The sequence below is a fragment of the Trematomus bernacchii genome, unplaced genomic scaffold, assembly GCF_902827165.1.
Source record: "Trematomus bernacchii unplaced genomic scaffold, fTreBer1.1, whole genome shotgun sequence".
NCBI classification, from domain to species: Eukaryota; Metazoa; Chordata; class Actinopteri; order Perciformes; family Nototheniidae; genus Trematomus; species Trematomus bernacchii.
In genome coordinates this window covers 1,348,567-1,368,776 of record NW_022987683.1, presented here as the reverse complement: position 1 = coordinate 1,368,776, position 20,210 = coordinate 1,348,567, and the positions used below count along the sequence as shown (strand labels likewise).

At 43.0% G+C, this 20,210-nt stretch overlaps 1 protein-coding gene across 3 annotated transcripts; it reads right to left on the bottom strand.

Annotated features, from left to right (window-relative positions):
• Nucleotides 1-3,684: 3,684 nt before the first annotated feature.
• LOC117487733 lies at nt 3,685-19,897 on the bottom strand. 3 transcript variants are annotated; one of them, XM_034136391.1, is made up of 7 exons: nt 19,872-19,897; nt 17,596-17,718; nt 4,992-5,330; nt 4,798-4,842; nt 4,570-4,680; nt 4,424-4,458; nt 3,685-3,865 (listed from the first exon to the last, which is right to left on the bottom strand). In XM_034136391.1, the coding sequence occupies exons 2-7, from the start codon at nt 17,621-17,623 to the stop codon at nt 3,743-3,745; spliced, it is 681 nt and encodes a 226-aa protein (XP_033992282.1). In that variant the 5' UTR covers nt 17,624-17,718; nt 19,872-19,897; the 3' UTR covers nt 3,685-3,742. The 3 variants fall into 3 exon arrangements, with proteins under 3 accessions (XP_033992282.1, XP_033992281.1, XP_033992283.1); XM_034136390.1 differs by lacking the exons at nt 17,596-17,718; nt 19,872-19,897 and adding an exon at nt 5,501-5,639; XM_034136392.1 differs by lacking the exons at nt 17,596-17,718; nt 19,872-19,897 and adding an exon at nt 5,501-5,643 and having other exon boundaries at nt 3,805-3,865; nt 4,424-4,477.
• Between the last annotated feature and the right edge of the window lie 313 nt (nt 19,898-20,210).

Here is a 20,210-nt window from a genome sequence, read left to right as displayed (position 1 = left end):
AAAAGTTCAAAATATGCCTGACTCTCAGACGGAAGTTGTTTTGGGGGGTCGCTCCAGACCTGTTGAAGGGAGGCGTTGCAGGGGGGTGTGTCTGTCTGACGTGTCAGGAGTGTGTCTGTGACGGCTTCACCCCAGAGCGGCTCTGCGCTGAAAAGTACAAAATCGACCTGAAGCTCAGGCGGAATCTGTGTTATTGGTTCGCACCAGAGGACTTCGTTGTAGTTAATAAAGTAATTAAACATTAGTTCACAAGCCATACAACTTAAGAGAACATCCATAGTTAACCCAAATCATATTAAAAACAAATCTAATTTTTTAGGTGACTTAGTGAGTGAGAATTAATGGCTGATAGCAAAATCAGGAGGTGACAGGCAGGGGGAGGGGAGGGGTAGGAGGGGTGTGAGGGGAGACAGTCTCACACATCCAGACCACAGTTTGCGTTTCTTTGCTTTTTGCTGCAGGTTTCATTGACATTGCACGTACGATGCCTGAACGACTCCACAATGCATCCATGATGGTTTCTTGATGCACTGCTTTTTCTGATACAACGGTTGCGTGGAGATCTCTGGAAGACACCAGAGTTAACACAGCCCAATCTGTTGAGGTCAACGTCGCTTTAACACTGCGGGGTCCATAAGTTTCTCCATTCTTCAGATTGTAGAAATGTAGTTCATTCGCCATATAGCTGAACACATAACCCCAAACATCTCCATTTTCCAGACTCCATTTTTCATGAAGACCCTCAGACGGAGGGGTCTGAACCTGGCACAGATACTGCATCCGTTTCTTGACTGGCACTCCCGACGGATGGCGGTAAGTTGTCACAGGCGTCTCGCAGATTAAACCCATATCGATGCGTCTCTTTGCCATTTTCTATTTTGAAAGTTTAGGTGACTTGGTGAGTGGAAATGACTGGCTTTTTATCTAGTCTACGGGGTGCGAGACAGTCTCACACAACTTCTTTTTTGAGAATGAGTTCTTATTTTATTTAATGTATTTGGGTCTACAACAGATGATACAAATGTTTGTGTCAGTAAATGTGTACTAACAGAGGCGGGGGTGTTTGTGAAAATAACGGGGACAGAGCTGCTGTCAGACGAACAGCTGTGCGGCGTCATCACAAACGGACGTCGCTTCACGTGACACTCCGGAGGAAAGGACGTCCCATTGCTTCTCCCTGCTTCTCGTGGTTTCCTTGCGTCTCTCCATGCTTCCCTGGTGGGAGGGACTAAACGCAGGGAAACGACGCAAGTGAGGGACGCAAGGATTCCATTTAATCGACCTGAGATGCAGCCCTCGACTCCTCGGTCCTCCGGTAGTGACCCGGAAATGAATTTTAGTCTACTTTAGTTTAGTAGATATCTACAAACAAAGAGTCGATATTTTTGTAAAACCATTTAGTGCTTCACATAATAAAATACACAACGGCTGTAGCCTAATGATATGCTTTAGGAGCTGTAGGTGCGTGTGTGTGGTGTAGGTGTGTGTGGTACAGTGTGTGCGTAGATGCAGCGGACAGACAGGTCTCAGTTGGTTTGGTGTCCTCTGCTTACAATTGTAATACTTAAAACTTTTGGCCCGTAAAAGTTTACGGGCCAAATTATTTATTTTCCTCATTGTAGCGACCAGAGAGGGGGGGGGTATATCCAGTCTCTGATTGTGTTACGTTATTATGAGAGTGCTCTGTTTGATTCTGTAATTGTATATATTTATATAAATATATATATGTGTGTGTGTGTGTGTGTGTGTGTGTGTGTGTGTGTGTGTGTGTGTGTGTGTGTGTGTGTGTGTGTGTGTGTGTGTGTGTGTGTGTGTGTGTGTGTGTGTGTGTGTGTGTGTGTGTGTGTGTGTGTGTGTGTGTGTGTGTGTGTGTGTGTGTATACCGCACTGTCAATTAATCAAAGTAAATATATAAGTGGTCATGAACACATCTGTCCATCAGACAGAGGGCTGCTGTGCCTCCTGTCATCATTAATGGACGTCTCTTTAAAATGACCCCTCAGAGGAGAGGAGTTCTCATTTCTCTAACCGCCTGCTGCTTCCCCTCCTCTCTCCTCGGCTCCCCTCCTCGGCTCCTCCGCTCGCATCTCCTGTGGGCGGGACTAAGTCTCGAGGATAGGAGTCGAGGAGGGGAATCGAGGAGGGGAATCGAGGAGGGGAATTAGTGAAATGAGAAAGGGCCCTGGTTAGAGGCGGCTGAGGAGTGAGAATTGAGAATGAATGAATGAATGAATGCAAAAGCTGATCTTTCTGACTTCCTCATGCGGCTGAACAAGGCATTTCTGCCATCAGGGTGCAGTTGTGTAAAGGTTAAAAGAGTTCAAACGAATGTGAAGATATTGAGATATTGGTCAGTGTTGTCGGCAAAGAAGTAAAACAAATATGGAAATACTGTTGACAGAATTCTATGTAATACGACACAAATATCTTCACATTTAGCAGTTAATCTCATGTGTGAATGTTGCACAGCTTTTATTTGATGTGGTTTTATTGCAGAGAGCTGAAGGCTACTCTTCCTGTGGCTTTCGCTCAAGCTGATACGTTGATACACAGTGTTTTCACCACCGCAGTGGAAAAATACAAGGGGAGGAGCCACAGGACTTATTGTTGCCCACACATGTATGCCAAGGCAGAAAGCCACAACTTTGTATTTCTTATAAAGACAGTAACCATGTCAACATATGATATAGACACATGATTTAAAAAGGTAGAATAGCTAGTCACATATAGAAAAATACAGTATAACACTGCCTCTTTGCAGACGCTTAAGATTACTATCAAGTGAAACAGAATTAAAAACTCAGTAGCAGGAAGGAAATTGTATATTTTTTACGTTGAATTATTCTAGCAAATTACATTTTACCCTCCTATTTCCATGTCTGGTTCCTGATGCCCCGCCTTTTTGTAGTTGTTTGCCATGCCCTGATTGGATCCACCTGTGTATAATCCCCCTGCTGCACTTGTGTTTGGCCTGCCCTCTCCAGCTGTGGCTTGTTGATGTGATTATGTATGTGTATATGCCTGTTTTCCTCATTGTTCTCTGTATTACTTTAGCCTGCTCCCCCAGTTTTAGCTGTTTTTGTACCAGCTTCACGTTAATTAAGTACGCTTTTTTTGTATTTATACCTGCCTTCTGTTTGTTTTGTCTTTAGGTCCAACCCTCAACTTAATCCCTGACTAAATGTTTGCACTTGCTGCTGTGATACTTTGTATCATGGCTTCAAACAGGTTAAAACGGATAGCAGTTTCAGTAGCATTACTGTTGGCCTGTGAAACAACAAGTTTGTGGTCATGGCCGAGTGCTTCCTGTGTGTTTGTCATCCTAGATTGCTGTTGATTTTTGTATCTATTGTCTATCTTTTTCTATTCTACAAACACAGGACCTGCTATAATGTACTCAAAACCAAGAATTTTCATTATTTACTTTGCTGCAAAGCATAGACTTTAGAGGCCTCATGACTCTCATTTTAGTTGTGCTCAGATCACACTGTGCTCCCTCCTCCCTACCCTTTAGCACCGTTTCACTCTCCATATGAGTAATTTTGACTTTGTTATCATCAATGCCCTTTTTTTCCCTCACAGATAAAGATCAGAGGCAAACCAGACTTTTTTCTGTGAGACAGAAGAAAACACAAGACAAACTGACTTAGATTATTTGAAGTTTATTTAAAAAGAAAACTGAGAGTGAATAAAATGTATATGATAAAGCCCCAGTTTGCAGACAGTTACAGGGACTATGAGTCTATCTGGTGGCAGCATACACAACATGAGTCTCCACTTCGTTCTCCATTGCAGACCTCCTGCTCCTTATTGTCTTTGGAAGGAACCTCCACTCTGTACGGTTCAGGTCATCAGAGCACACATTCTGTGAATCAATATTTAGGGTCACACACTGTATTGTAAGTTCTCAAAAGTCAGCACATAATTTGTACTGACCCAAGGTCAAAAGGTGTTTAGTTTAGTTTATTTATTTTTTTCGAGCGTGTAAAACCAAAGAAAATACAAATGAAACAAAAGGTGATACAGACATGATACAGTACTATACAAATGAATGCAATAACAAAACGAAACATTTAATTAATAATTGAATAATCTGTAGTATCATTGTCTGATATCAATAATCAACAAAGCTTTATCTAATTATATGTCCGAAAAGGGGTCGGAAGAAGTTTACACTTATTTAATCCGACCCCTTCTCCCTTTTTTTTTTTACATCTTAATATATGTTAACATACAATATAAATGTATACTTATAATCTTGAATAATTTATATAATCATTCATATAATATATACAGGCAAGTTAGGACAATGGTCTCTATATATTTATATATATACATATGTGCATACACAAATTCATACAAACACATATGTTCATATTTAGTACAACCATTAAAGAATATCAAGAAAAACTGATACTAACACCTTGTTTCTTTCATGATGCAGTCCTTCAATTGCAGCTTTGTGACAAAGATAAACCTGATTAGTGAGGTTTAAATGAATACATTGATTTGAATTTGTCTTTTACAACTTTAAATTAATGATTTTTCAACAAACTGTGTCAGCCTTACCTTTCTGGAGTTTCCTTATTTTAACAGCTAGAACAATGACGACTATAGTGAGCAAAAAAGCCAAGCATCCCAGAATTAAACTCATCAGGTATGTCATGTCATCAGGCTCCTCTATAAGAAAAGAATATAATTAAACTCTGTAATTTAATCCTGTTTCTTACGATATGGTTAAAATAAATTGTAATTACTGGCTGTTTGGAAATTGCAAATAAAAGAGGAGAACCTTACTTCCGGTCTCGAAATCATATTCATCATCATCAGATTCACCGTTACCTTTTAAGAAGAAATGGACATGAATCTTTTTGTACACATATTTGTTTCTTATTTGTCTTATTGCTGTTTTCCAATACATTTGAGATATAATGTAAATACTATAAGAACAATTTATTTCTTAAAGAGGTGGGAGTTAATCACAATCTTACCTTCAACGTTTAGCTGGATTGCACTGGAAATGACTGTACTTGTGCCTATGTAAAATCCACAGAAGTACAGTCCAGAGTCAGATATATCCACTTGCTTGATTTTAAGAAAGACAGTGGTCAAGTTGGAACTCATTTCAAATGTTCCATGTTGATATCCATCACAGTATGAAGCTTCGCCACCAGCCCCGTAGATAGAGGAGACACAGCTTGGCTTGGCTCTGTTGAACACTCTGAACCAGTCGGACTGAGTTGGATGGATGGATACGTTGGGGCAGAGCAGAGTGACTTCTTCACCAGGCTGGACCTCCACAGTCTGACTAACCGAGGCAGAGATCCAGCCTGAAACACAGAGCAGACACAACAAAATATATAGTTGTTATAAAACCACATGAAGGTTTACAATACCTCTTAATAAAAGTTACGTAATTGATACGGAAACACATTACGTGTTGGATGTACAATTATAAAACTAGCCATTAAGTTGACATTAATTACATTTCAATACTTACTGAGACTGCAAAGAAGCACAGCTGCTATTAAGGTGAAGCTTTCCATTGTGCGTATGACCGTATCACTGCATGGGCACTCTATATTTACGTACTGTAAAGGGGGTGGGGGAATAAAAGGTTCATGCAAGGAAGCTCAAATCTTTCACCTCTCTGATATCTTTACCAGATGCAATTTCAGACACAGCATCCCTCATGATTTCAGACGGCGTAAGTAAATATGTACATTTTATAGAGCCTTTATGAAAGATATCCTCACTTTATATGTCACAATCTTATCTGGCAGCTCAGACGGTCAGACATGCATAGGTCACATGCAAGTTTGATGTTCTTAATAAACTATGCAGTTTAGGTGCTCAGAACACAAAGTAATCCGACCCATCCTGCAGTCAATGGCCCATCTTTTCCCGTCAGTACCACAAGTGTGCCAATAACAAACTTTAAAAGTGTGAATAGCAGCATATAGACCTGGGGGTCCAAACTCTGTGTTGTATCTGTCACTTGGTTTTGGATTCAACAGAGTGAGATGCTGACCACATTAGTAAAAAAAACAGCCACAGACAGCACCCACAGCTTATCTTTTTCAAACCAGAGGACCTACTGTGCAAGCACTGCCATTCTCCCCCCCTTAATGAGCGACAAGTTGACTCCTGCAAACAACTTAGATTCATCTTGTCTCCTCAAGGAGGCACTACAGATCTCTGGCTTACAGAGTTGCCTTCAGTAAAACACTTTCTATCCCACTGATTGAATATGAACCTCGCATGATGTACCACATTTTTTTCCCCATTAACCCTGGTCATGGGGTCATTTTAAGTCCCCTTCTATTCAAAAATGTGTTTTCAACATGTTGAATCGGCCAAAATACGGACACAAGCTATCGGGCCAAGAAACCACTCTGATCAGCTGTTCAGCTAGCAAATGAGACGTAAACAAACGATTTAAAAAGGCACAGGACAGCAGCTAAACCCCAGCAGGTGATACTTAAAAGACATCAAACATAGCCCTTAAATGTCCTCTCTTACCTCCCACACATAGCAGGGACATCTCTGATATCGGCGGGAGCGTCCCCGGCTGTCCTCTGCTGAGAGCTCCGTGATTTGTTTGGTCAAGTCCGGTTTTTCATCTCATTGGTTTATTTGTCAGTATAAAGTTGCAGGATTAGTCTCAAGTACCTCAACATTGTCCTTAAGTACAGTGCAGTAAATGAGATACTGTCTACTGCTGTTCATGTACCTATTGTGAGTCGCCTCGGATAAAAGCATCACATGGAAATGTAAATTTAGCAAGAAGTGGCCATTATTACATTACATACATTACTACATTGCTGACTCAATAAACTACACACCCACCAGAACACTGCGATCATCAGATGCAGGTCTATTAACTGTGATTTTATAGTATGTCTGCACTTTATGTGCTCATTTCATCATTCATGTATTTTTATATTCTAAAACATGTTTTCGATGGACGAGAGTGAAAATGGAACGCACACGCTATTTGTTTGTTTATATCAGTCTGTTCTTCTTCTCTGTCTTCCGGTTGTTGCCTATTTTCAATGACGAATACACACTACCGCCGCCTGCTGGTAAGGAGAGTTATTGCCACTCACGCATGCGCAGTTCGTACGTGCTCGGCTGAAGTCTTTGCGGTGTGTTCCAGTGCGACACATGGCCAAGACGCAGGAGAACTCGTCGATGGAACTCTCGGTGTCGGTGTCGGCGAGTTCTCTGGTGACTGCCTGGTGTGTCAGGGCCTTAACAGGTTAAAGAAAAAGGCTACCAAGTGGTATTTTTTGTATGTGAGAACGTTGTATTGCAAGGCAAGCTTTTATATTTATTGAATTTGGTGAAATTTGAATGATTCTTTTAACAAATATATTTGTATACAGAAACATAGTACAGAAACAATTGCAGCATTACTGCCTTACACTGGAGTACACACATTCGGACTGGGTGTTTTCCCCCTCTCTTCTTGATCTGTTGCCGTTGTGTTGCCTTAAAGCAGCATAATGAAGGTTCTCTGCGTCTTGACCGGACTGCTAAAGAAACATAAAATGTATTGATATTGTGGTAGACAAAGAAAAACACAGGCATGTACTGAGAAAAAAATATATATATTCAGGCTCATTTGTCGAAAAGGGTTGTCCTGACTTTTGTCCTGAGATTTTCACTATAAGATTATCAAGGACAAAATTATTAATGATGACGATATTTATAGAACAATTGTAGAAAAAAAAGGTTATGCTTTCAGTCAAATTCATCTTTGAATTAAATAGGTGTTTTATCAATTTATTTGGCAAATAGAAAGCTAAGTGAGAAACAGAAAAACACCGAAATGATTTAAAGGCATTGCATTTTTTACTTTATTGTCATATGTGTATTTTAAAAATGAAATACATATTTTTTATTTTATTATTATTATTCAAATATTTGTATTGATTATCCACATATAACAAACAGCAGCACTCAACATTAAAAAATACAGCACACACAGAAAGTAAACAAAATATAATTTGACATCCAGAAGAGATACAAAATATGTATATAGAAAATAAACATAAATTATTAAATTAAAAACTACATGGTTAAATAACCAAAAGTAAAAATGATGAAAAATTATTTTAATGTTAAAGAATTCGTTCTCAAAGTAGGACAGAAATGGTTGCCAGACCTTATAGTGCTTTGCGATAGAGCCCCGGGTAGTGTGCTTTAGCTGCTCAAGTTTAAGATGGGACTTTACTTCCTCTACCCAGCGCTTATGAGACGGCGGTGCAGCCTTCTTCCAACTAAAGAGTATCAGACGTCTAGCAAGCAGGGGCGGACTGGGACTCAAATTCAGCCCTGGAAACTGACCCAGTCCGGCCACATGAAATGTCAAATGTTAGAAATCCGCTGTTTATTATTTAAAGTTTTACGTCCGATTCGCTCCTTTTTTCCTCTCTGTACACAGCTCCAGTTTGGGCATTGGCCTGTCATCAGATTTCATTTTGAGTTGCTGCTGTAGTAGTGGAAGTTTAGTAAAATTATTTTTTATGAAATAATCCAAATCTCCACCCTCCATAATTGCACTTGCTTCAGTTGCTTGCTACTTTTTAAGGGCGGTGATGACAGTTACAGTACGAACTGAAGTTGATGCGATTTGGTTGGATTGTGAGGCATGATGTGAGCCTCATCTGATTGGTCAATCCCTCAATTTCTTTTCACCAAGGGAAGCCAATTTCGGCTAGCCTCCTCTCGCAAAAGAGTGCAATCTACTGTTTCACCATAACATCTAGAGGGGCGCTGTTTCACTCTTTGTAAAATACTCAATGAGAATGGGGGAGAGATGGGCCGGCAGAATATTTACCGAAACTAAACGAAGTGTTTTTATTTATTTATTAAAATTATAACTACAATCCAAAAAAACAGGGGAAGCCTGGCTTCCCTTGGCCTCCAGGAGAAAACGCCACTGAGTTCAAGGGATACTTCTCACCCACCTCTTGCTCTTGCCCTGCACTTGTATGTGCCAGTTGAGCTGGTTCTTCCACCAGCTCAACTCTGTCCATCATCATGAACGCAGGAGGCTGGCTGTATATCTGAACTCGCGCCCTCATCATTCTCTTCATCATCTTGCACTTGTTCTAAGCTGCTGCTGATAGTGCTTGTAGCAGCGCTGCTGCCAAAAAGGTCTGTCAATTTGCGACATTTATATGCATCATTTATATGCATCACCTGCGAGTTTATCAGTGGATGTTTGCTGGAACTGCTTGTAAACAGCGTGTAACCTGACGGACACACACAGCGTGACTCCGGTCAGGTAGAGACCGGTCTCCAGTCAGCACCGCTGCAGACTCGCTGTTTGAGGGCTTGATAACCCACTCCCCACCGCTCCACACTCGTTGGTTTGGAACAGCACTTAATGTGGTGGACCCTCCGCGCGAGGGCCTTCGTGTGGCCGGTCTTTTTTCTTCTTCGTGTGTGATTATTTGACAGATAAGAACCACACAACTGCATTAGCGGCCGCTGTCGCCCTCTGTCGGCCATAAGCGCAACTTAAATGATGACTTTAAAAAAAAAAAATGTAAAGGGCCGGCCGGCCGTCAACAGCCCTTGACGACCGGCCGTTCTGTGGTTCTCCAGATTCTACAGATGGCCAGTCCGCCCCTGCTAGCAAGTAGGGTAGAGAATGCCACAGCCTCAGCCTGATCAGTTGTTATTCATGTCTCCTGTGTGACCACGCCAAATAATGCAGTCAATGGGTTTGCATCCACAGCCGTGTTACACATGTACGAAAAGGTTTTCAATATACCAGTCCAAAAAGGGGCCAGTTTTGGATAGAGCCAAAACATGTGACTTAGGCTGGCCGGGTCCCTACTGCACCTGATGCAGGTTGGGTCTAAACCTGGGTAAAATCTGGCCAGTTTACTTGCAGATAGATGTAACCTATGCAAAACCTTAAAGGGGACCTATCATGCAAAATGCACTTTTGTACGTCTTTTATATATGAATATGTGTCCCCGGTGTTCCAGGGAACTCACCAAGTGTCAGAAAACGGGGGGTTACGTATTGTAACCCTAGTTATATAAGCACAGGCGGAGCACTCTACTGGACTCTATGGGTACTACCTTATCCCGCGTGCATTCTCCCACTGAGACTTCTATAGACGTAGCCGGCCCAGGGCGGGCCTACCTGAATGCGCGCGCATCACACCGTATAAAAGGAGGCCTCGCCTCCTGACTATCATCCTATACCTCTCTTCAGCAAGCGGAATAGAACAGACAGTGCCCTGAGTAGAGGGCTCCGCCTGTGCTTATATAACTAGGGTTACAATACGTAACCCCCCGTTATATCTCTCACAGGCTCCGCCCTCTACTGGACTCTATGGGTACAGTGGGTGGAGCCCTGATGTATACACGCACTGTCGTCCAACACCATTCCACCCTACTGCCCCTGACCGGCTTTTCTGGTCAGCAGCTGCTGCCCCACACTCTCCCTTAACCCGGTTGTGACCGAGGAGAAATCTGGGCTGCAGCTGACAAAGCACACCCTGCTGCGCTTACCTCGCAGAAAGTGTGCTCAAAAAACAGTGCCGGGGGACCCCCCCCACCCCCCGCCCATAGACGGGTGGGGAGAGCCCCCTCGGCCCCGTATGGGCTTACTACGCACCTGCCTTCCTGAATCCCTAAGGATAACAGGGAGAGCGCCAGCGCCCATGCCTCACACTCAAGCACTGACCCCGTGCAGAGTGTGAGAGGACTAAAAATGTGGGGGGGCTATCCCCCCTCTGCCTCTCGGCAGGAGGGGGGCAGCCCCTCCGCCCGTGACGGGCCAGCGCGCCCCTTGCCTATCCCGGGACCCTCAGAGGGCCCAGGAAAGGCGAAGGCGCATTACGTCCGGGGAGGGGGTCAGATGCCAACTGACCCACAACCCCCCCCTCCCCCTACAAATCCTGTCTTGTCTCAGCAAGCACAGACGAGGAGAAAGAGCCAGACATGTCCAAGAGATAAAACCTTATGAAGGCGCTGTGCCTAAATCCTCCACACTGTTGAATAAGGCTGTTGATACAGCTACAGCCCGTGTGGAGTGCGCACGAATCCCCGTGGGGCAGGCTCTCCCTGCCTGTCGGTAGGCATGTGCAATGCACTCGCAGAGCCAACCTGCCAGGCGTTTCTTGGACAGAGCTTTCCCGATCACCCCGCCCCCGAAGCACACGAACAGCTGTTCGGTGCGTCTAAGGGTAGCCGTGTGCTCCACATAACATGCTAGCGCACGCACCGGGCAGAGGAGGTGCAGTTTAGCCTCCCTGGCCCCCCATGGGGGGGGAGACAAACCCCCTAACTGAATAGCCCTCGACCTGAACGCACTCCTTAGGTCTTTAGGCACAAAGGAGGGGTTCGGTCTAAGTGTTGCGCCGCTCCGGCCACCCCGAACTAGTAAACAACTCGGGTGCACCGACAGAGCAGTTAACTCGGACACTCTTTTGGCTGACGTTAAGGCAAGAAGCAAAGCTGTTTTCCACGACAATGCTTTCAGAGGGGAGAGCTCCAGAGGCTCAATGGTCCCGAGGCCAGAGCCTCGAGCACTAGGGGCAGGTCCCACTGCGGGGTGGAGACGTGCACTACAGGGCGCAGTCTCCTAACCCCCAGTAAAAACCGCGACATCAGTGGTTGATTAAAGGCTGACCTGCCACCAAAATCCCTCATGACAGGACGAGATGGCTGCTGCATACACTTTCACTGTGAAATGCGCCAGCCCTCTGTCCACCAGTAAGTGTAAGAAGGATAAAATAGAGCCCAACTCGCCTGGCAGGGGGCCGCCCCCGACCTGTTCTGTTCTCCGGTTTATCACTCTCATCTGCGCACTCCCACTAGCTTCCTCCCTAACGGGAGCTATAGCTGGGGCGGCGAGTGGGGAATTTGTACAGTCATCAACATGTGCAAGTGTATTGTGGAAACAAAGGACACTCAGACATGGATACAGATCAACACCATCGCCCTGTGCAGGCGCCTCTCCCTTCACTTCACTGTCGCACTACTCTCCCTCCCCTGCATGGCAAAGCTAGGGGGGGCACGTAGCGGGCCCTGAGGAGGAGCCGGTGGTAGCACGTGGCTAAGCTGGACTCTCTCCTCCTCGAGGCGGCTGAAGCGCTTGGTGACCGAGGAGACCGACCCAAAGAGCCCCTCCATGGACACGGGGGCTCCGAGGAGATCCTCTCGGTCCTTTTTAGATAGGGCAGTGAGTCCTAGCCACACGTGACGAGACGCCACTGTGGCTAGGGAAATCACCCGCCATCTGCGTACCGAGCTTGAACATCTTATCCAGATATTCCAAGGTATCTCGGTCCCGGGGCAGCGGGGGCAGAGGACGTATGCCCTCCGCCCAACCAGCCGCCCGCGGAAGCAGATTGGCCGCCAGGCTCACATCGAGGGGGGGCACACCTGGACATGTCGTGTCCAAGCGATCCACCACCTTAATGATATCCGCCATGGCAGCTACTGGGGCCTTCGTTTTTAATGGCTGCTGCCATGTCGCCTCCACACACCGCCATACCTCTGGCAGCTGGGGCGAAACGAAGGTCGGCTGCGCCGGATGCACCGGGCCATAAACCCCCGCTCTCAGGCGGTTTACAGGCCTCGGTGGCAGCGGTGAGGGGAGCGGTAAGCCTACACGCTCCACCGCCAGAGTCATCACCGCCGGGAAATCCCTCCGCGCAGACCTGAGAGCTGGACCTCCGGTCAGCGAGGCGTCCTCCTCGTCCTCCATCGGAACCGAGCCCGCCTGGTCCCATGGAAGAGAGGACCGGAACGACGTCCCCTCGCTCCCTGAATCGCCCACGTTCACGACGTCAAGCTCCCGATCCTCCGACTCCTGCGGGGTAGCCCCCGCCAGGGAGTGCCACACGATGCTCCCGTATGAACCGCGGGATCATCTGGCAACCTGGGCATGCCGGCGTCGGGCCCATATTATCCACCGCGTGGTCAGGCCCCAAACACGTAAAGCAGAAGGGGTGCGGATCAGCCCCTGCGATGAGATTCGGGCATTTCTGGCAGGTCCTGAGGTCAAGTTTTACTGACTCCATGCTCTCACACTTTCCCCTTTTTCTAACGTCTCAAGCTCGTGGAATCACTTCCGCTGCTGAAGAAAAAAAGGATGATATTCAGGAGGCGAGGCCTCCTTTTATACGGTGTGATGCGCGCGCATTCAGGTAGGCCCGCCCTGGGCCGGCTACGTCTATAGAAGTCTCAGTGGGAGAATGCACACGGGATAAGGTAGTACCCATAGAGTCCAGTAGAGGGCGGAGCCTGTGAGAGATATAACACAACCCTCTCTATTTTTCTCCATACCCAAATCTCTAAAAAAGGGGCTGCAACGGATCTGATAAAAACTGATCCAGATTTGAACACTGTCCTGACGTCAGGACGGTGGTGCTACGGCTATTGGGCCAACTCTCCACCTATCAGGGGAATGTGGGGTTGGGCCACGGCCGGTGTAGGTACCATATGTGTTCGGCCTACCAGATGTGTTCCGGGTCCGTTACGCTTACCCAGTGGCGTTTTTATATGTACAAAAGTGGTGGGGCACAAAAAACTTAGATGTCTATATATAAGCTTCTGCAGTGACGTGCAGTGAGGTTCATGGCTGGTGAGGCACTGGCACTGACTCTTCAGGTTTATAAATATTATATTTTGACCTAAACCAAAATATAATATTATTTTCAAAAGCTTTTTTTGTCTGATGCTTCGATTAATTTTAAACAGACAGTTCAACAAAAGGATATCCAAAAAATGTAATTTTATCATTTAAATATTGAGTTGTTCTCTCTTAGTAAGATCCCATTTTCAATAAAATGGCGGTCTTACCTTGACTTGAAGATGAAGTCCATTTGCCTATCCTTCTGGACAAACATTTCTATTACTTTTTTGTAAAAGTCCTCCTTATGTTCTTGTAGTTTCAAAAGTCTATCATAAATCTAATCCATAGATTTATGATAAAAAAATTATAAAAGTAGGGTAGACATGTGGATGTTATCCGGCTAATCAAAACGTGCATTTATCTAACAGGTACGTTTCCCACAGATCTTATTTCGAGCTATTTTCTAAAATCCTCTGGAGAAACCTCATTGCTTTTTTGTGCTTACTTCCTGGTTTTAGGACGCGCCACTGCAGCTCTCTCGTCTCCTCTTCAAGCACCACACTTTTCGCGGCACACGTACTTACAGCCAATCAGCTCTGAATGATTTGAGATGACGTATGGTGGGGATGGTAACTCCGTGCCCCTCTGGTCATTATTTTTTTGCCACACACATTACATTACAAAATACTCTGAGCATGCGCAGTGAAGTTTTTACAGTCACCGTTGACTTCACAGCGAGAGGAAGGGGCATAATCAGGTTTTGTCCCACATGGCTCTAAACAGCTCAATAGGCACACACTGTGACTGTAGACACACTAATTAGAAGAACACAGACTAAAACAGCAATGTACAGACGAATCAGATGATTAAATATGATCTTAAAATATATTTTATATATTTTTTTATTTTTTTTTTTGCATTTTTGTAATCATTATTTGTAATACTTTCTGCTGACACTAGGTGGGGCTGTGCCCCACCTGCCCCTAATGACCAGTCGCCACTGCGCTTACCAATGACGTCACGCATTGGCTGTACGGTAACCCAAGAGGACATTTTACACGGTCAAATTCCGAATGTATTGAAACTCCAGACTCAACGTAAGAGCTTGAGCCTCTTCGGGGGGTGCTAACATTTAAACATACACTTCATTCTTTACTTTGTCCGTTATTATATGTAGAAGATATTACTTTTTTCTCCGTCATGTTGTTTCCATAGCAACAACTTCAAAATAAAAGCATCTAAATAGATTTGTGTTCTACACACCAAAATACGTTATTTGAACACCCCTCTCGATCGATTTACAAGAAAAATTAGTATGGCCTGCCCTAATACACCAACGCAGTTTTTAAAGATATACATTTTTCAACACAGAATCATTTGCCAAATTACACCATATCCAATCATTTTACGAGTCAGAAAATGCTATCTGTTCATTGCAGTTATTGTTTATTGAATTAGATTACCATGAGCTCAACATAATTATGTAGAGTACAAGTCCACAGCCAAGAAAATGTTATTTGCATATCATTTTATTTATGAATATGGAATTATGGAATTCTAACACTGGAATTTGTTATTATTTACTATAACTTTATTATATTATTCGGGTACAGCCCTACTGTACCAAAATATCCGAATATTCGTTCGTTGGAGTACTATTCGGGTTTCAATTTCGTTATTCAGATATTCGTTTTTGTTTTTTTTTCCCCGTTTTTTTTTCAAATTGAATTTATTGAAATCTCCAATATCAACGTAAGAGCTTGTGCCTCTTCGGGGGGTGCTAACACTTAACCATAAACGTTATCGTTTACTTTCTCCGTCTTTATATGTAGATATTACTTTTCTCCGTTAATCTCTGTCACGTTGTTTCCAAAGCAACAACAACTTCCTGTCAACTGCGCTAACTGTCCTTCAAAATAAAAGCATGTCCATAAATAGGACATGCCAAATTACACTTAACACATAGCCTATACAACTGCAACGAATGTAACAAACACAATGCGATATCCTTTTCAATTTCAAAGAACACAAATTGGGTTACATTAACAAATAACTATAAAACAATAATACTGTAGAATAACAAAATGAATGCCGTGAATACACTGAAATACACGTGTTGAAGCGGTTCGCTGCTGATTACTACGATTCCGTACAGCCAATCACAATGGGTGACGTCATTGGTAAGCGACGGACCCCGAACACATATGGTAGGGCGAACACATATGGTACTGACACCGGCCATTGCCGCTCGAAAGCACTGGAGACGCTGTAGTACATATGCCAGGCCTGTAAGTGGCGCTGTAGTCTGCCACAAAAGCAGCGAAGAAGACTTCCCGCCCATAGTTACCATGGTTACCCTTCTGTTTATTCTCCGCTGTGGCTTTTTTTCTCCCTCCCCGAGGCAAGCGTTTGCTCCCGCTGCAAACGCTTGCGGGGAGAGATTGCTCAATGCAATCCCTCCCCGTCGAGGCAAGCACTGTAATTCTCTCCGGTTAGTCCACCAGCAGATGACAAACACCCACCTCTCCGCCTCTTCCAAGGAACGAGGGGAGCGTGCGGCAGAGTTTCAGTTTCAGTTACTTTCGCCGGTCAAGATGTCCGTTAAAGTTTAAATCTTCCGGACAAAATTAGAAAAGTGCCGGTCAAAGGTCTTCTTTGTTATTTATTGAGCTTTAAAACAAATGAATAACGACTCTATATAATAAAACACGGAGGACGGAGATCTCTTTTTCTCCCCCTCTTCTGACAGCCCAGCAGCTGATCAGAGCACGGCTCACCTCTCCTGCAGGGGGGCGTGGTCAGCAGAATCAGACCCGTAGACAGCAAACAGCACATAGAGCGAAATGAGGCATGGCTAAAATGCATGATCTGTTTGGTATTTTGAAAACAGAAACGTATAAATATACCTTATATAGGTATGGCCCTACAATATATCATTTAAATATAGCATGATAGGTCCACTTTAAATTGTAGCAGCCCATGTCTAATGCACATTGAGGATGAGTGGACAAATTGAATTGCTGCCTGCCAAATAGTATCTGGCCAGATGCGTACACTTACGCATCACTGTACACTGTATACCAAGGCGGTTTTGCCATCACTTACTGTACGGAGGCTCAGTCACTGGTACATTTTCATTTACAAAGCCATGTTGGATAAACTACCATCTTATATCTGCTCCCTGATCTCTCGGCGAATTGAAAGTAGTTATTGCCTGAGATCGCATGCTGTGGTTTTATTAAATGTGCTAGGACTGTCTTAGGGAAGAAAGCTTTTAGATGTGCAGCTCCACTAACTTGGAACAGTCTGCAAAAAGAATGGAAAATGACCAATCTGGTACCACTACATGTTTTTAAAGCTCGGTTGGATGCTACACAATCAGATGCCTGTACCTGTACATGTGGATAGATATGTAAATTGTAATCCCTGTAATTTTTGCTGTATGATGTCCTTTTGTTGTTCTGTTGTTTATGTTTTTATGTCTTCATGTGGTACTGCTGCAGGTCTCCCTTGAAAAAGAGATCAATGATCTCAATGGGATTTCACCTGGATAAATAAAGGTTTTGAATGTAATTGAATTGAATCTGATATAGTTATTCCCAGCTCTTCCTCCCATTGCCTCATTAAGTGATTAAGCGACGGAGCGGCGACCCTCTGAATATTGTCATATAATACAGACACCAGACCCCTGTCACAGGGATCCATATTTAATATTTTTTATTTTAAGTATTGCTGTATATCGTCAACACCCCTTTTTTCAAGTATAAGTTATATTGTTAACTTGACGATTGTATAGCGCACATGAGTTCTAGAAACAGCAAACATAGTTTATCTTTCAATGGAAAGATGATACTCACTTCTGTATGCAGAGTAGAAGACGTTGAAAATGTGGCATTGCACTCTGTTTGAGACTAAATTAAGTAATGTTATTTTAATGCAATATGCACTCAATACTTGTTTCCAGCTTCAAATAAATATTGTTACCTGAATGTTGGCAGTTTCTTTGGTTCATCTTGTACACTGAGATAGCCAGTAAAACTATCAGGATGATGGTGACAGTCAAAGCTCCACTCAAGAAATACACCAAGGCAAGAGAGAGAACTTCATCTGTAAAGAGGCGAACCCCAGGAGAAATTACAGAGCTTTGAGATGTTTTCTTCACAACAAGTCCTCCAACTAATACGACCAAATAGGCCGATTGTTCCGACCCATAATACGACCCATAGGAGCGTTACATTACGTTTGTTATGAACGTATCTCAAATACGTTTATTTTCTACATATCTTCTAGAAACATATTTTCTCCCACGTTACGTTTGTTATGAACGTATCTTAAATACGGTTATTTTTCAACATAATTGTTGGCATACAGCGGTGGAAGGAATGCTTTTCCAGATAACTTATTAAAACACATATACCCCCATTTTAAGTGTTGTTCTTGTGTCTGATCCACGGTTAAGGACATTATTTGCTTTTTCTATAGTCCAATCACCAAGAAAGTTAAAACAAATTAAAAAGCTTGGTTTTATATCACTAAAATTAACAGTAATAGGTCATATTATTTGGAGTCTACTACAGCATGCAGGTTTTGAAAGGTTGTGAAAGTGCGTTCATAGAGATAAACACCTGTCTATGGTCAGAAGGGAATTTTAGCAATTGAACAACAAATGCTTTCCCAATGAAAGATATATAGCAGTTTAGATAAAGGCAATTTGCGGTTCTTTTGCTGCCGTTTGAGTCCCTAGAAACTCTAACCAAATGTCGAAATCCGGAGCTGCCACACATTATCCCCATGGAAAACCCTAATTTGTCATGTGTCTTATTTTTAGGCCAATCTCAAATTATATAAAATTAACCTTTCCAATGGCTATTTGTACTACATTGTTGTGGTTGTTTCTTTTTTGCTTAACTGACCCAGAAGGACATTGATCTAGATGAAAACCTTTTTTTTTTCTTTTCTTGTAAACGTGACCCCTTTCATTGCTTCATGGCCTATACATTCAGAAGAACATGGTGCACCTTGGTCTAAATACTAACAAAATTGCAATATAACCACAATGTGTTGCGTTCGATTTTAGCCTCGTGGAACTTTTGTTGCAATATATTCACCTTTGTCTCTTTCCCATTCTTCAGTTCACTTGCTTGTGTTCATTCGTCCTATTAATTCGAAAGATTTGCCAAATTTAGGATCAAGTGTAAACTCAAAGATTGTTTGCAAAGGTTCCTTGGTAATACAAATAAAATAAATAATTAAACATGTTTCTATGTCACAGAAATCAGTCATTCAGAGCCCGGAAGCACAACTATTATTGAGTTAACACATACCAGGCACTCTTTAAAAAAAGTAGGTTAATACACCTCCTACTGCATTATTTCAGCAGTAGTCATTCCGTCTTTTGCTGGTGAGATTGCATTTTCACTTTGTGTACACAGCATGTTATCTGCATTTAAAGGTCCCATGTCATGACCATTTCTACTGATCATAATTCCATTGTTGAGGTATACTAGAATAGATTTATATTGTGCAATTTTCCAAACTCACATTGGTTTCTCATACAGCATCTCTGTATAGTATGTGTATTCACTCTCTGTCCTAAACGGCTTGTTGGAGCTCCTGCTACAGGGTGTACTTTAAGGGTTTGTGACTTGCAGACCGTTTACATGCAGAAAAAGCTACATTACACACAAGGGGACGGGTAATAACCAGAAGACTATATGATGGGACCTTTAAAAAGTGGTCTCATTTACATGAATTCCAGGCACATTTGCCACATTTTGACACCAATGACAATGACTCTGAGCATCACACTAAAAATTATTATTTATTATCATCTTAACCTCTTAAGCCCGGCGATCCCCCCATTGGACCCCTCCCACTTTTTTTTTTTTAGATAATGTCTCAGGGCTTCTTAAATTTATAATAATGTGTAGCACCAGATTAACGGTAATAATCTCAGCTAACTGAAGATATGAACCATTTTTAGCTAAAAGAAACACAAGAGTAATACCAAGTCTTAGAATTAGCATTTTGCGAAAAAATGCTAACTAATGCTAACGGAGTTTTGCACAGCACTCACTCTCAAAATGCCCTTATGACTTATCGTAACTGCACAAACAAGATATCCGATTAAAGCTGAGACTCCACATATTCCATACATGTAGTGTCATCACTGTACGACCCCGAATTTGCGGAGCTTTCAGCCAGAAAAGAGAAAGTAAACAACATCCGGTTTCAAAAATATTACAATAATTACATCTTACCTTTTTTGATTTGTGATCAAAAGTTGTGTTCAACGGAATAAAAACGCCGCTCAAGGTTAATCCAATGTGTCTGTGTCACGTAGAATTTTTTACTGATAATACATCATCATATTTATGGCAATAAACTGGGTATAAAGTTTTGCAGTCAAGGCTTGTACTTTCAGATGTGCTTTGTTTGTTTCTCTATTACCTCCGCAATGGTAATGTTTACGTAGATTTTGGAACTGCCCATCGGATTCTATTGGATCTAATGGTTAAGAAAAAGGTGTAAATCACTCAAATCGACCAATGGGTTCCATAGATATGGTCCTGCGTAAAGTATAAATTGTGAATGCCAGC

Bases quoted from the DNA above. Each gene is read 5' to 3' on its own strand.
- LOC117487733 (XM_034136390.1), bottom strand. From the start codon at position 5,546: ATGGAAAGCTTCACCTTAATAGCAGCTGTGCTTCTTTGCAGTCTCA. The intron at 4,843-4,991 runs GTAAGATTGTGA...TCTTCTTAAAAG, and splicing joins AATCCAGCTAAACGTTGAAG to GTAACGGTGAATCTGATGAT. The intron at 3,866-4,423 runs GTGTTAGTATCA...ATTGATTCACAG, and splicing joins TGCATCATGAAAGAAACAAG to AATGTGTGCTCTGATGACCT.